The sequence below is a fragment of the Colius striatus genome, chromosome 11 (genome assembly GCF_028858725.1).
Source record: "Colius striatus isolate bColStr4 chromosome 11, bColStr4.1.hap1, whole genome shotgun sequence".
NCBI lineage: Eukaryota > Metazoa > Chordata > Aves > Coliiformes > Coliidae > Colius > Colius striatus.
The window spans coordinates 12,127,127-12,144,251 of record NC_084769.1 but is presented as its reverse complement, the minus strand read 5'-3'; the positions used below and the strand labels follow the sequence as shown (position 1 = coordinate 12,144,251).

At 40.8% G+C, this 17,125-nt stretch overlaps 1 protein-coding gene across 5 annotated transcripts in view; it reads right to left on the bottom strand.

Annotated features, from left to right (window-relative positions):
- The window catches only part of MYLK (myosin light chain kinase), a 218,824-nt gene that overhangs the window by 28,770 nt on the left and 172,929 nt on the right, over positions 1 to 17,125 (bottom strand). For all 5 annotated transcript variants that reach the window (XM_062004610.1, XM_062004612.1, XM_062004611.1 and 2 more), the window contains one exon: positions 3,005 to 3,307. In XM_062004610.1, the coding sequence (XP_061860594.1) occupies positions 3,005 to 3,307 (303 nt within the window). The remainder of the gene's footprint in view (positions 1 to 3,004; positions 3,308 to 17,125) is intronic.

The window sequence follows — 17,125 nt, the reverse complement described above, 5'->3', positions numbered from 1 at the left end:
GATGCATGGGCACCACCTTTTCATATCTGACACATAATGCTGCATCTGTATTCTGGTAACAAAGCCAATCAAGAAGCTATAATCTGTTACTAAAGCCTTTTTCTGGACTTGCAACCTTTGTACATCTCAGCACAGACTAGATGTTTTGCAGTGATTTCCCAGAAGAGTGGGGAGGGAAGCAAGCCCTCCCCACTCGGGTGGCTGTCCTCAGATCTTCCTCAGCTAGAAACCACACTTGCATAGAGCACATCACATTTTCCTCCCCTTTTAAGGGCTGCATAAAGGAGCTGATCCCAACCACGCTGCCAGTAGTTAATGTCTGCCAAATACAGATTAGACAGAGAAGTCAGTTCTCGGTTCTGCAACGACACAATATTGAAGCCATGAACTAGAAACATTTTAGTCCACCAGTGGAAGCTTTAATTAGATAAGCAGATCATATCTGAGCTTGGTAAGTGCTGAGTAGCTGAGCTAAAACCTTTCTCAGAAGTCAATGGTCCCAAATGTTCCTCAGACATGGCAATGCATACTTTAATCTGTTGTGACTTACAACCCTTCTTTTAGTAGCTGTTTTCTTTAAATGCACAGGGAAAAGTTAGCCATGCCTTTCTTCACTGAGATTTTACACACTGGGAACCTCAATATGAAGAACAGTGATCAGTCTTTCTGTCAGCAGTGGAAAATCCCTAGTTACTCAGCTAAGTGTTTATATAGATGGCAGCTTAGAGCCCTGACTTTGAGATGCTGAACACATGCATTTTCCATTGCCTTTAATTAAAGCACCAGTTATAGTCACACTTGAAAAGTCATGCTTTATATGACTTGCTCTTTCTGCATGCTAGCTGCAATATCAAGGACTGAAATCAAGAAGTCCTGGCAGTGAGACCAATGAGACAACCCACACTCCTGTAAATAGAATACTTTTTTTTCACACCAAACAACTTTTTTTGTTGTGGCTTTTTGTGTGTATTTCAATGATTCATATGCTTTCTAACACAAGAAGTGTGTTCCTGTGAGTGAGAAAGCCCTGGCATGGGCTGCCCAGGGAGGGTGTGGAGTCTCCTTTCCTGGAGGTTTTCAAAACCCATCTGGACACATTCCTGAGTGACCTGATCTAGGGAAACCTGCTTGAGCAGGGGAGTTGGACTGGATGATCTCTAGAGATCCCTTCCAACCCCCACCATTCTGTGATTCTGTGATTCATACTAAATCTATGTAACAAAACTTTGGGTCTTAAAAAGAAAAAGCTTGTTTTGCTATGGTCCAGAACAAGTAGTGTTTGCTCTAGGAAAAACAAATGTAGAGAAGAGTCAGGTCCTAGAAGGCGTTCATCCTGCCTGAAAGAATTCAAACAAAGGGAATATTATTATGAAGAGTCAACTTTCTTCCAAATGTTACTGTTATTCCTAATTGCATTTTACCCCCTTTGAAGAAAAGCTGCATCTTAATTTAGATCAGGTTTAAAATCTTTAAAATAGAGAAAAGTAACTTCTCAGAATACATGTAATGTATCACTTGAAGAGAAATGTGTTTTACTGGAAATGTCTGTTGAGAGGCTTACACAGTTGTGTGATGGCTGCATCACTTTGCTATCATTTTATCTTGCGGTGGCAATAAAAGATAACTTCACAAAGATTATGAGACACTTAAAACTCCAGAGCCCTGCATACTTAAGTACAGAGGAAGAGATACAACACACAGAATCACAGCATGGTAGAGGTTGGAAGGGACCTCTAAAGATCATCCAGTCCAACTCCCCTGCCCACCTAGATCAGGTCACTCAAGTGCATTTGGAAAACCTCCAGAGAAGGAGCTTCCACATCCTCCCTGGGCAGCCTGTGCCAGGGCTCCCTCACCTCAACAGTAGTGTTTCCTTTTGTTCAAGGGAACTTTTTGGGTTCCAGCTCTTGCCTACTACCCCTCATTCTATCACTGGACACTACAGAAAAAAATATTGCCCCATCCCCTTGACATAGGTCTTTTAAATACACTGTCAACTCCTTGAAGACTGGAGAAATAGCGATAAACATTATTCCTGATCCAAGTTTTCAGTGTGGTATAACTATCAAAGTAGTCATCAGACAGGAGGTAGATATGAGTGTGCACAAAAATATGCATTCAATATTTGTTTTTAAAAACTAATGCTGATATTTTTATGTGTTTAAAATTTTGGTATCAGTTTCTGAATATTTTCTAAAATGTCCCAGCTCTTCCCATTAGTCCTTTGAGAAGAACTGAAGCAAAAGCTAAGAGGCAAAGGATACTGAAAAATATTTTTACAAGTATGTATAATTGTAATCAAAATCCCTAAAAATATTTTTAGTACTTATAACTGCAAGACCAACAGGCTGTGCAGGACAGTCTTGAATTCACAAGACTGATGTGCAACAGGACTGAGGTGTTTTACCATGCTAGGATTTGAAGCATGGGAACTACAGCTAGGTAGGAGAGGCTGATTCAGTTTGTTCTGCATATTCAGAGCTTGGCCTAGCAGCAAGCACATTTAGTTTTTCCAAAAGGAAAATTGGAATAGTGTTTATGGCTTCTTTTTCCATGGTGTGTCCAGTATAAACTGTCATGAATCCCTCAGTGTGTTTCAGGTAAGCCACCAAACACCATTTTGCAACTGGGCATGGTCTGAATGTGTAATTTATGTGTGAAAAGTTTCACCTCCCATTGCCTGTGCACTGAACTATGGAATTCTATCAGTCAGCACTCACCACATAGCAAGCCAGAATTTGCTGCTTGCTTTCACAAGGCAGGGTTTTGGGATCCCTGACGTCAAGTTTCCACACTGGATGCATGCAAAACTTACATGGTCTGACACTCATGTGAAGTCTGTGAAAGGAGTTCAGCACACTTACAGCCGGCATAAGCACTCATTGCATGGAGGTACACAATAAAGCAATGTGTGCAGCTGCCTGATTTCACTGGGGAACTGCTAAGATATTGTTCAATTGAATTTAGGTTCTTTATTTTTTTTCCCTCTCTCTTAAAAACTAACCTTCCTGTTTCTCTCCAACTTTTACCAGCTCAGATTCTTGACTGGGCTCGCTGATGCCGTACACGTTAGCAGCTCGCACTCGGAATTTGTACTCCCGGTCCGTCTGCAGGTCCTGCACGTTGAAAGAGGTGCTGCGGCAGGTAGTGAGATCTGTCCATTTGTTATCCACTGAGTTCCAGATCTCCACGGTGTAGGACTGCACTGCGCTTCCACCATCGTAAGAGGAGCCGTACCATGAGAGAGTGAGGGAGGAACTCCGTACATCTGATGCGCAAGGTGTTCCGGCAGGTGGGTCTGGTTTGTCTGCAGAAACATATGCAAAGCACATCAGATGAAATCTAGCATGAGGGTAAGAGGTAGGACTTATATTAGGCTACTACTGGCCCTAGCTAACAAGCTTTTTCTTGCAATGCCTTTGCTTAATTTAGATCACGCTGTTCTTACTTCACGCTTTCATGCTTCAGAGGTTCATACTACAGGAACAAATGGAGCACAGACAGACATACCTGAGTTAGTTAACATAGGTGCTGGTTCTTCAGTTTCATAGGCATTTTGCTAAGCCATGCTGAAGCCCAGTGCCTTTCACAGCTGTCATGACAGAAACTATAGAGACTAAAACCAGTCACAGCTGTGCCTGCAAGTATTGAAATCAAATTTCCCACAACAGTGCAAACCACTCCTTGATGAACATCCTTAGAGGTAACAGTCACCTCACCACAACTGTGATGCTCTTTCTCCAGCTCCCTTCATCGGCTTCCAAATTTCAGGGATACTACTAAGCTTTCAGAGCCTCAAAACGTGCCACTCATCCAACTATATCTGGGTAGCAGAGATACGTGCCACTCATCCAACTATATCTGGGTAGCAGAGATACTAAAACCAATTCGTTGGCACAAAAACACAGAACTTGAAGGGTGACAACTGTCTGCTAACAATTTAGTGAATAACTTATGTGCAGTTTTTGGAAGCCTAGTGTACTTTTTGGTAAAAAGGAATTAAACTTGGAATATGTAATTTAAACACAGAGATTATTAAAATCTCATGTGCATTTTGGACATTGTTGGGGAGATGAAAGATAGAAACTTCTAGTTGTTTTTTTCTCAGTTAGAAGTTTGCCCCCACAGTTCTTATTTGCATGAATAGAGCCAACATCACCAGAATCAGGTGTGTAGAGGAGCAGCCAACTATGCAAACATCCAATACAAGACAAAACTTTTGCAGTTACATGATTTCCTCAAAATGAAGTGGAATGATTACACATTTTTTGAAAGTAATTTTTTCCTAAGGAAAACATTGACTTTACAAGAAAAATACTGATTTAGAAAATAATTATGGAAGTTAAGCACTTCAAAAGACTTTAAAGGGAACAAATATCTCTCTTGGGAATAATCCTCTCAGAAGTAATCTAGCAAAACCTACAAAATAATTGTGATGTTGATCTGGATGAACTAGTGGCTAAAGGTTGAATGAGAAATCAAAGGATGGGATAGAATGAGAAAGGATGACAAGAAAAAGATAGAAATCATGAGGTGCTACAAACAATGGTTATACTGGACATAGACTCATAAAATCCTGTCTCATTTTGCTGGTTAAAACTGATCATGTACGTTATTGTTTTTTTCCTTAAGAAAGGCAGAGCTGGGACAAACCAGCCAAAAAAGACATCTACTTTCTCAGCAATAAAACATCCAAGTGTTGGGGAAAACTGCTGTGGACATTGATCAAAGCCTTTTTGTGGTAGACTGTTATCCCTTCATACTCAAGTTATCATTCCTAGGAAAATCACTGAGCAGACAGAAGTATCCACAGTTTGCCACAAATATGCCTTCAGTTCTTGGACAGAGGGACTTCTTCTCTGACTGCTGTGGTTTTATTCATAGAGAGGGAAAATAGGGTAGTCTATTCTGATCAAGAAAGCGAAATATCAGTTCACTATCTGGAAGAGTGTAAGTTGTGTCAACCAAAAAAAAAAAAACTGAAAAAAACTTCTGTGATTTCTTTTAGTTCAGTTGTGATGCAAAATCCACATTCTTCCACAACTTAAACATACTAGAAGATGTATAAATAGAACTTGTTAAGTATGAAGGAAAATATTGGGAGCAAGACAGATGGACAAGGGTTTGCCACTGCATTCAGCATAAGAATGGCCAGGCAGAAGAAAAAAAAGACTACTAGGATACAGATTATTCATTTTGGCAATACTTAAAACACCATTCCACTAGGAGTCATCATTATACAGTCTATCTCTTGTTAAACACAGTATCAGAGACCAGATGTCCTTAACCTCTGGAACGACTTATTGCCCTGTTCAGTTGTCATACTTTACTCTCCTCATTTTCTATTGGAATAAAAGAGATTATTAACAAGCATAAATTTAACAACAAAAAGAGGAAATTGTGAAAAGAGATTGTTATCAAGGAAGAAGAGTGTGTCCAGCAGGTTGAGGGAGGTTCTGCTCCTCCTCTACTCTGCCCTGATGAGGCCTCATCTGGAGTCCTGTGTCCAATTCTGGGCTCCTCAGCTCAAGAAGGACAGAGAACTTCTGGAGAGAGTCCAGTGCAGGGCCACCAAGATGATCAGGGGACTGGAGCATCTTCCTTACGAGGAAAGGCTGCGGGAACTGGGGCTGTTTAGTCTGGAGAAGAGGAGACTGAGGGGGATCTCATTAATATTTACAAATATCTAAATGATGGGTGTCAGGAGATTGGGGCAGAACTTTTTTCTATTCTAGCTAGCAACAGGACAAGGGGTAATGGGATGAAGCTGGAACACAAAAAGTTCCATTTAAAGATAAAAAAACCCTATTTCACTGTGAGGTGAGGGAGCCCTGGCACAGGCTGCCCAGGGAAGGTATGGAGTCTCCTTCCTTGTAGGTTTTCAAAACCTGCCTGGACATGTTCCTGTGTGACCTGATCTAGGTGAACCTGCTTCTGTAGGGGTTTGGACTAGATGATCTCTAAAAGTCCCTTTCAACCCTACCATTCTATGATTCTATGAGTCTATAATTCTATTATTCTATGTGTCTATGATTCTATGAATTTATAGTGTAGATATTTAATTGAATCACAAAAGAGTTAAATGATTTGTCAAGATTAGAAGGAGAAATTGTAGTAAAGATGAGAACTGACTCTTGATCTCCTGGTGCTCAAAGAGTAGCACCTCTCTTCCCTGTACTAGCCCTGCCCCAGCCTCCTTGGAGCTGCAAGGTGTGGAAATTCAATGCTCACACCATTCTCAATATGAAAACCCTCATATAATACTACAGTAGTCAGAGAACTGGTTGCATGGCATACATGGGTCGTATGACTTCAACCAAACAGCAGTGATACCATTTTCTTTTCACTACAACTTATCCATGCAGACCTTGTAGGGAATGAGGCTGCCTCTGTCCTCTTCAATATCTTTACAGAAGAAGAATGTTCAGCTCTGTGTCTTGTTTTTCTCCTATATAATCATCATTGCATCATCTCAAGAGGCAGATAGAAGAAACTTGATAAGTAACAGCTGAGTTATCCTAAATCCAAACAGAACAGAGCAGTTGCTGATAGCAAGAGGAAAATACTTTGAAGAAAAAGCTAAGCCAGTAGTCTATCACCTTACAGAGGCATCTGTTTGAGTTTGTCAAAGTAGTGCAGATTCTCTGACATCTGCTATGCACACAGCTAAATCATTTAGAAAAAAAGAAAAGAGAAGAAATTGCTAGCTTGCTCTAATGCCCTGCACTGAATTTTAAACTGAAGGAGGAAAGTGTGTATGATTCAGTGCTTGCAGAGCACAGTAACACACTTCTCATGCACGACATGAAAATGCAGTTTCTCTTTGCTGACTTTCAAGACACTTCTGATTCCAAATGAAATGCTGGGCATGATTTATCAGTTGCCTAGGCCACAGTTACCTTAGTGACCTCTCTTTCCATGACTCACCTAGATAGCTGCAATCCATTTAGCTAGCAGAGTTTACAGAAGCAAGGCTGAGGTATGTGAGCAGTGGAGAGAAAACATTCATGGCCAAGGGGACATCAGCAGTAAAGAAAATGTTACGTGGCTTTGGACTAGTATCTGCCAGTCTTGGGAATATTTCTACTTGCCTAATAATTTTTTTTCCAGTGGGCAAAGACAAAAACCTGCAACTCTGGCTGGACTCTTGAGCCAGAAAGACATATGTTTTTGTTTGAAGTCTGCCATGTGCCACTGCTTGCAGGTCTGTTCAATGTATAAATACCAGAGTAGTAGCTGCTATAGGAGATCATAAACAAGAAGGAAAGCCTAATCTTTGCTCTTTCTTAATATGACAGATGTATATGTACCATTTTGCCACGCTAAAAATTATTTGATATCAGACTGGATGGCATTCTATAGTTCTGCACATCCAGAGAATTTGCAGATCACCTCTCCATAGGTCTGCTTTGTTTCTCAACAGCTTATTCTATGTGGATTTTAAAGGTTCTCCTTTATTCAGCTGTCTATATTGAAAGCTAAGATATTTTGCCAAACTACATTTCCTTCTGGAATATGAGATCTTAATCAGCACAACTAACTGCTGCCAATAAAAATATCTAGTAGGCTGAGGAGGGTGTGGAAATGAAGCACAAATCTCTATTTTGTCCTCCTGTTTTAGTGTTTAGTAACACCATTAAGGTCCTTGAACTGCCTATCTTCAATATGTCATCTGCATGTCACATGCAGTCATTTACACATGCAAACATACTTCATCATAAAATCATAGAATCACAGAATGGTAGGGTTGAAAGGGACCTTTAGAGATCTTCTAGTCCAACCCCCCTGCCAAAGCAGGTCCACTTAGATCAGATCATGTTATGAGGGCTATACATAGGCTTCATCGGACCACAATTTTGCTCCTCCAGTTATGAACCACATCACAGCCACAAGCCAGCATATGAACTAGAATGAAGGGAGTGCATCCCAAAACACACTGCTCCTTGTGAACATTTCTATAGGGGAAGCAATTAATTAATTTATTATATATAACAAAGGAAAACACATATATATTCTCAAACATAAGATGTCTTAATTATATAAAACTAGGGGTATTCCAGTCTTTAATAACCTACAGCTTGCATATAACACCAAAATGAAGACTTAGCTACACTTTATATTATTCTAGATTGGCATGGTCAAATCCACACAGTTCTGTTGAATTTGAGCAGAATCCTACAAACTCCATCTGCTTTGTAGCAGATAGTACTCACACCTCTTTTACTAGAATGCATGATCACCTCATTTTCATAATACTTTGACTGCAAAACTAACAAGAGAGTTGGAGTTTGGACAGTTAAATGCCAAGGGGTACTCAAGCAAAAAGCTCCCTATGTAAGCTCTTTAGGAATATCAGTAGGGTTGCCCCAGCTGCCTCCCAAAGCCTAGTGGCAGGCAAAGGAGTGGGCCAAGCAGCTAATTTGGCCTCAAGCCTGCCTTGGGATCTGTTCTGCCCAGCAGTACAGACTGCATGAAGTCACTGGCACTGGTGGCACAGAGGAAACAGCAGCAGCAACTCATGCACACCCTATGCCATGCATAAAGGAGTAAGAGGGGAGTGGAGGTGATGTGAAGGACGGCTCTACTGCATTCCTTCTTTTGCACTCCAGCAAACTAGGTACAGATTAAAAAAAGCCCCTTCTTCCCAACAAAGGGAGACATAAATTACTGCTACACCAGAGTAAAGAGGTCTGAGTTTATTCTTTGTGGCATGTGTTCCTTAGGGCAGATGGTAAAGTCACAAGCTGACCTCACATGAAATGTATACGCCACATTTAAGACCATAGCAGGGTTGAAAGATGCACTTCTTATTTACTCCCATGTTGAATTAATCTGCACTCCTTCCTCAGACAAATTCTCAGAAATATTTTGGTAAACAGGTTTTGATATACAGCCTGATTACTTTGTATTTATACACTCTGAGAAGTATAAGCATGTTCAGCCTTTAAATCATTGCTATTTCTAAGGCAAATTTGGCTTGAGGTCCTTGCATTTTTTTCAGTCGTGGGTAAACCAAAATTGCTCCTGACAAGGGAAAGATCTTTGAATCTTTCTGCAAAGGTAGTCAACCCAGAGCTCATATAGGACACCCACATAACATGAAACTGTGCTATCCAGATCTCACTGCCATCTCCACATTGCTCAGTTTACTGAGTCCATGAAACACAAGCACCCTTCCAGGAGACCAAAAAAGGCAGCAAGCTCCTTATCTATCTCTGAGTGCAGGGAAATGGAAATTGCTCTCCTACTCGATGTGAGGGTCAGGCTGAGCCAAAGCAAAGCAAGAGGGCTTGATGCATATTACGAGCTTGCAGGGCTCTAGTGGGCTCTTAAGCTGCAACTCTGTTCCAGGAGAAAGCCTCTCAAAACTGAGAACATTATAACTACAGCCTCTGAAAAAAGTTGTTTTTCTTTTACACACAGAGACAGCACTGAAGACATGTATCTGTTCCCAAAATTGATTTGGTTTCTTTCTAAATCCAGTTATCATATTACTGTATAACACTATTATTAGCTATTGTGATATTTGTCTGCCAGATAAAGAACAGACAGAAAGAAACAATTTAATTCCATTCCACAAGCTGTTTAGCCAGGGAAGGTATTTAATATGCTGCAAAAGCCAGTTGAACACTGTCCATGCCGACAGCACTGGCAAAGCCTTCATCTGAAATTCATCAGCAGGAGAAAAGCGAAACCATAAAAGGTCATAACTGAACTCGGCATTATTGCTGACAAGGCTTGGGGTCATGGCAGACTTCTCTGCTTTGCTTGGAAAACTATACCCTGCAGCTTTTTTTCCAAAGGAGAGGAGTACTCTAAGTAGGGATATTATTACCCCTTAACACGCTGTAACAACCATTAACACCCTTCTTGATATTGGTGTAACACAGGTTTAGGATAAAATTAAAGTAGAAAAGAAGGCCTGTGTTCTCCCACAAAATAAGACAAGACAAGCTGCAATGAACTGAAATTTTCTCCTAATGAAACAGCCACTCCAGCAGAGCCAAGGATCACATGCACAAGGTTAACTGGCGCAGGGGACCAGAGTTTGAAATTCACCTATAATACACAGTGTATGCTGTTAGCCTCCTCAAAGTGTGATCCCTCCCCATATTGCCCCTACCAGCAACTCTGGCCTAAAACTAAGTTTTGGTATCTGTGGATAAAGTAGCTCACAAATCACCGAGGCCCAGAATACCACTTCTTTCTGTTGTTCCTACTTTACCAGTTGGGGTAACTGAGGCATAAAAGGGTACAATGACCTTGCCCAAGGACATGCAGGAGAATGGAGCTGGGAACGAAACCAGAGCTCACCACTCCCACGCAAATGCCCTCAGCACGAGAACATCTCCTTCTGCCACAGGCCTAATGGAACAAACAAATATATAATGCATTCTCAGGAGCCCTTTTTCTAAACCATCTGCTCCTGTCCCTGAGTCAACAAGCTATTCTGATTACTCATGTGCTACACATCAGGCATCTGGTTTGATAACTGATTGAATTAGAGGTCTGATACCTTCCTATTGAGAGACAGAATGAATTTTAGGACTTTCCCCAGTAATACTATCATCCAATTCCAAGTCTCCATCATGGTGAGTTTGGGTCCTAGGAACCTCGTGTTCCTATGCAGAAGATGTGATGAGTAATTTCTTTGTAACAAAGACATTCCTTGCATTTAACAACTAGTGAAATGCAGGAAGTTGTTGTCAGAAATACTATCCATGACATTTCCTTTTCTTTATCAGAAGAAAAGTGAAGGTAAGTATTAGGAAAAATAACTAAGCAGGGAGTTCTACTGGAACTTCTCCTAACAGAAATGACATTGAAACCAAATGGCTCTTCAAGGAATAAATTTGGATCAGTGTACCGGCACTGATGCATATGACAACATAAGCTGTTTTTACTCTATGCATTGTTAACTTGCTGGGAAAATTTAGTTCTGCTACAGCTGCAGAGTTTTGCCACCAAGCATTAGTGGAGAGTCTGAGAGTGGAGGCTACACCACTGTTATTGCACTACAGCAGCAGCACCGACAACAGCATAAGACATCTCTTCCTTAACCACCAGTCTAGCTGCCCTTTAATCATAAAATTGGAGACAAAAATCCTCCAGCAATCCAGAGGAATTTAAAAGGCTAAAGGTTAGAGATCAAGTCCACCCACATATCCTTAGGAAATTCACTGCATTCTTGACCCTGACTGTAAACCAGGAATCACATGGTAATTGCAAGATATAATCTGACACTTCTCAAATGAAGTTGCAGCTTCAGAAGCATTCACTTTAGCACTCCTGAGCTGCAGCATTCTCTGCAGAAGTGCTGTGTATGGTTGTTCCACTTCACTATCTGATTCACAGATGTCTACACATTTGCTTTACTGAGGCTAGAACGCAGAGTTTCTGACCACTGCTTGTCCTACTCTGTGTGATTTCTCAGATCCTCACAAAAAATGCCAATAGTGTCACTCTGAACTGTTGGTTATGCTGCTGCTTTTCATTATAACAGAGTTTCAAGGTAAAGAACTTATGCTAGTATGGCATGCATATATGTCGCTTGTTGAATCAGGACCAAGCCCTTCATATAAGCAACTAATAATCCTGCCGTTAGGTTCAGTGACTATTTGAGTTAGAAACAATCAGATCTCATTATCAAGCTAAACTTTTCCCATTTTTGCCTGTAAAGACTTGCTCATACAGATTCTGCTCAAGTCACAGAAGCAACAGTTTCCTCACAGAAAAGAACTTTTCTATCCCCACTCAAGTAGGGAATTGTAACCTCATGCAGAGGAGCAGGCATTAGTGAATTCACATTGTACTACTTCCATGTCTGTGTGCAACATGCAAAGTGCAACATATATGTCCCTAGAGTACTTAGTTTATCATGCTCCAAGAGTGCACAAGGATACAATCCATAGTGTTTTCACAAATGCTCAGAGCAATAGAAACACAGTAGCAGTTAACTTTAGGCCTCTTCAAGGTACAATAATATTGCTCTTATTCTTCTGCATATACCTACAACATAGTTCACTATTCAAGATGGAGTTTCTTTGAAAAAAAAATATACAATACCACCAGGAACAATACAGATCTAAAAGATTTCTAAAAGACAAAGAAGGTTCATCAAAATCAGCCCCCAGGTATATAAAATCAGTGGTTTTACTTCTGTTATCACTTATACCTAAAGAATTCACCAAACACTGATCATCAGAAAACCCTTATACACTAGGCATGGAGACATAAAGCAATTGCTTAAAACCATGAAGGAAGCTTGTGGCACAGCTGCAAAACAGACTCATTCTCTAGTGCCACATTCTCCTTGTCAAATGCTTTGTTATTCTCTCAACTCTTCACCACAGTATCCAGCTACACCCGTATGAAAACCAAGTTCCTTTTTCAAAAGTAGTTACAGATCGGGGTATTTCTGTCACATAGCTAAAATGTCCAGAACCATAAATTTGATACATTTACCCATATACATCCAATAAATGTCAAGAAAGGAATTAATATTCTGTGTTATCACTGTAGAGTGAGGGCTCTACCTTGTTCTGTATTACACTAAGCTCATTTAATAGAGCTTTGGCAACAGAAGTTCACTTTAATCTGGCATCGTGTCTGCTACAAATCATTAGCTCAGTCTCACATCAGCTCATTTTGGTTTTGGAGCAGAAACATGTTGCAAAATCTCCCTAGCGAGATCACTCAGCTAATGAAGCTGCTTATTTAAGAGAGCTAATCATAACAATAGAGAAGAGCTCAAGATGGACATTTTGGGACCAGTCAACCCTTTAAAAGAAGACATTGCTTAACTTGGATGTCTCACTTTTGCTGCAGGTCTCCCAGTATTATTAATGCTTATACAGACAATATTACACAATGAATGTATGTGAAGACTCCATCCCTGTGGCTCAGTGCCGTGTACTCACCACCACACTGCATTGCCCATTAGCTAACAAGTCTCCTCTAACTTCACTATGTATCAGTGCGTCTGGTGTGTGAACTGCACACAGCTCACACTGGAGGCTGAGTGTAATGAGCATCAAAAATGTCCAGAGAGGGCTACAAAGATGATTAAGGGACTGAAGCATCTCTCTAAGAAGGAAAGGCTGTGAGACCTGAGGCTGCAGAAGAGACTGAGTAGGGACCTCATCAACACTTATAAAAACCTAAAAGGTGGGTGTTGAGGAAATGGGGATAGTCTTTTTTTCTGTGGTGCTCACTGATAGGACAAAGGGGTAATGGGCACAAGCAGGAACACAGGAAGTTCCACTTAAAGATGAGAAAAAACCTTCTTTCCTGTTGAGGTGAGGGAGCCCTGGCACAGGCTGCCCAGGGAAAGTGTGGAGTCTCCTTCTCTGGAGGTATCCAAATCCTCCTGGACACGTTCCTGTGTGACCTGATTTAGGTGAACCTGCTCTAGCAGGGGGTTGGATTGGATCTCTAGAGGTCTCTTCTAACCACCACCATTCTGTGATTTTGTGACTGATATTTTGTTCATTGAAATTCCAAAGGAAAAAAAAAATCCTTAGAATAACGTTGAGTTTCTTTCACAGAATCATAGAATGGTAGGGGTTGGAAGGGACCTTTAGAGATCATCTAGGCCAATCCCTCTGCAGAAGCAGGTTCATCTAGATCAGGTTGCATAGGAACATGTCCAGGTGGGTCTTGAAGACCTCCAAGGAAGGAGACTCCACAACCCCTCTGGGCAGCCTGTGCCAGGGCTCCCTCACCTGAACAGTGAAATACCTTCTTCTTATGTTTAAGTGGAACTTTTTGTGTTCCAGCTTCATCCCATTACCCCTTGTCCTGTTGCTAGATACAATAGAAAAAAGTTCTGCCCCAACCTCCTGACACCCACCCTTTAGATATTTATAAATGTTAATAAGATCCCCCCTCAGTCTCCTCCAGACTAAACAGCCCCAGTTCCTGCAGCCTTTCCTTGTATGAAAGATGTTCCAGTCCCCTGATCATCTTGGTGGCCCTGCACTGGACTCTATCCTGAAGTTCTCTGTCCCTCTTGAGCTGGGGAGCCCAGAACTGGACACAGGACTCCAGATGAGGCCTCAATTTCAGAAGTATCTTTTCTCATGGTGCAAACTACACTGAATCACATACTATTAAAACTGTTTAAGTTTCAGGACCCCTGCTCAGTTTCAGTTAAGGTTGCAGTTGAAATCTAAGTCTGACAGTGTGAGCAGTTAAATCTAAGACTTTAGAAGCCAAATTTAGAGCAATGCAGGGAAGATTTTTTCCCCTCTAAAAATCACCACTAAAAATAATTTCTAAAAATCATACCCAGCTATAGTTTATGGTCTAAGACTCATGGTTTAAATCAAAGTAGGATCATTTCTGATTTGAATCCTGAAAGATAAATGCAGTCCTCTTTCCTCTGATTGGAAGTTAAGTCAATAATGTTATTTTTTGTGAAGAAAGGTCTTTGACAGCTAAAAGTATAAAATCAAGATCCAGAATGATCTTAAATATATTCAGGAATGTCTTTAGACCTTCTGCTCAAAGCAGGATCAGCTATAAGGTCAGACCTGATTGTTCAGATGCTTACCCAGTCTGAACATGAATAACTCCAAGGATGGAGACTGCCTAGCTTTTCCAGGCAACCTGCTCCCTGGCACATGTTGCAGTCCTAATGTAATTTGGGAAATGCTGTTGGAGCCTTTCGCACAAGAAGTTTGCCCATCAGCACAAATCCTTTGTAATCCACATGGTTGTAAGAAGTAATTGTAAAAGAAATACTTCTTTATGTCCATATTTATTTCATGTTATATTTTCACAAGTGTCTTTGATTTGCTAAAATTCAGAACAGACAAGCTTGTTAGCCAGCCCATTGAGAAACACAGCTCTAGGTCTGCTCAGACACACTCCTGCAGAAAGCAGATGGTCTGTATTTGTAGTTTCCCTCAATACATTCAAGACTTAGTTAGGACCATACTCAGCAGTGTTTTGAGCACACAACATATAAATAGATGTGCCCTTTATTGGTAAAATTATAGGGAGGCAGCTGAGTAAAAAGCTCTGATCTCTAGCACCAAGGCTTTCTCCACAAATGCTTGTTATGAATGTGGAGTCAGGGCAGAGGGGAAAAGTTCTTCCCAGTACTTTGCATGGAGCAGAGAGAATGGACAAGTGAGAATTTAGGACTAAGGGTGAGCTTTGGTAAACTAAGAATTCTCACATTTTGTGTATTTGGCAGACTAAGAAGTATCACATTTTGTGTATTCTGAAAAGCACAGGTTCCCTGTTTTGACTGGAGCAGGCTTTGGAGAAAAGTGCCTGCCAACTTTCATGAACATTTAACACCTTTAAAAGTGAAAACAAGGTGAAGGATTTTATCTCACTATTGAGATTCTAAGTCATTCACTAGAAAGAAGACATTTTTGCTCCATTCTCCTACATTTTTTAGTACCCAGATGGAAGAATCTGGCCTTAAAATACATATGTAGCAAACTAGGAATCTTGAGGCTTTGTCATGCCTTTGGCAGTGCTGACATCAGCGCGATGTCTCACTGCAGAGCTTGGCAATTTTACAGAAGGGAATTCATTTTTTTCAGTCGGAAACAGATAGGTTGTCATCAGCCAAAACACATGGCAAACTCCAGCACATTGTACAGATTCTCCACTCAACTTTCTCAAAAGCATCTGTGTGAATCCCACAGTTCTCTGGCACATTTCTTTCAGAGGAGCAAAGCAGGAGACTGAGCCGTAGCTTTATAAGGTTATAGAATTCAAAGACTTTCAGACCAATTTACTCCTAAGGATATAGAACAGTGACTTATATAATGAGTCAAGGCTCACACAGCAACAAGATAATAGGAATTGTTGGTCTAGTTCAGCTAAAAACCTGCTACAGTTAGCAGCCTGGAGCAGCAGTTGCCTAGAAAGTGGAAAAAAAGGGAAATGTAAAGAGCCATGAATCTCCTGCCATTCTTCTAGCTGCTAGTCAGCTGGTTTAGGGCTTTGGAGCCAAAAGCTGTTCCCAGAACAATAAATATGATTATTTGAGGACCAGTTTTTCATGGTGTTCATTGTTATCCTAGATATACTCCTGACCTGCACAACCCACTGTTGGAAGGGGTAGTACAATTTATCTATGCATTACATGAAAAATACTTATTCTATTTTCTTCTATTCTTGAATTCTCTGGCAGTGTGCTGGAATCTACTTAATATTTATAATCATTCAATTATCTGTCAACTGTGACAAAAACCACAGATTAAAGAAATTAATTTAACTGAAGGACAATTTAATGCAACTGAGGGACATTTACTCGTTAGCAGTGGATATTGTTCTTGAAAGTGTGAATCCAATGTCATTCATTGGATTGTTGGAATAAATTTCCAGTCTCGTTTGATTTTATGGTATTTGACCATTGATTTCAAGGGAGTCAGATTTTCATCTTTGGCCTTCTACCCACATTTCTTTTCTTGCCTACTGGCCCACAGATCTGTTAGGACAACAGAGCTGATGCAGTTATGAGTGTGTGATTAGGATACAGCCTTGCTGGTTGAACTAGAATTCGTCTAAATGTCTGGGTAAACTTTGTCTTTCCCTGCCTGTGTCAAACCCCCTCTGCAAGCCATAGATATCAGAGCCTAGAAACAGACCCATCCTACAGACTAATGGTTTTACCAAATCCTCTGTTCCTCGCAGAACTTCCCTGGAAACCATTTGCTGAGTGTCTACAGCAAGGTGGATTCATTAGCCCTTTCAGAGCTAGATGTCACAGCTCTGGATTTTGTCTGGTACTCAGACTAACTGGTCTAGGCTGCAGGTTGATTTGCAAACATACTGCAACTGTCTACCAGTCTACAACTACCTGCAGCTGTCCACAGCCTGCCACCACAAGCTTGATGGCCTGAATGATCTGACAAGTCTGTTTGAAGGTTTAAAATGCATAGGTGTAAAAGCTGGTATACAAAGGGCTCCATGTCCAAAACAGAGTGCCTTTATGCACTGCTTTCTGTCACTATAAAACAGTAGACAATGGTAGGAATTTCAATTAAAAGGATAAAATCTTCCTCCCCCAAGCAACAGGATGTTTTCAAATTTACGGTTTAATAGAAACCACCTCTATCCTTCCTGAGCTAACAGTTCTAAAATGTTCAGTCTAGCAAAC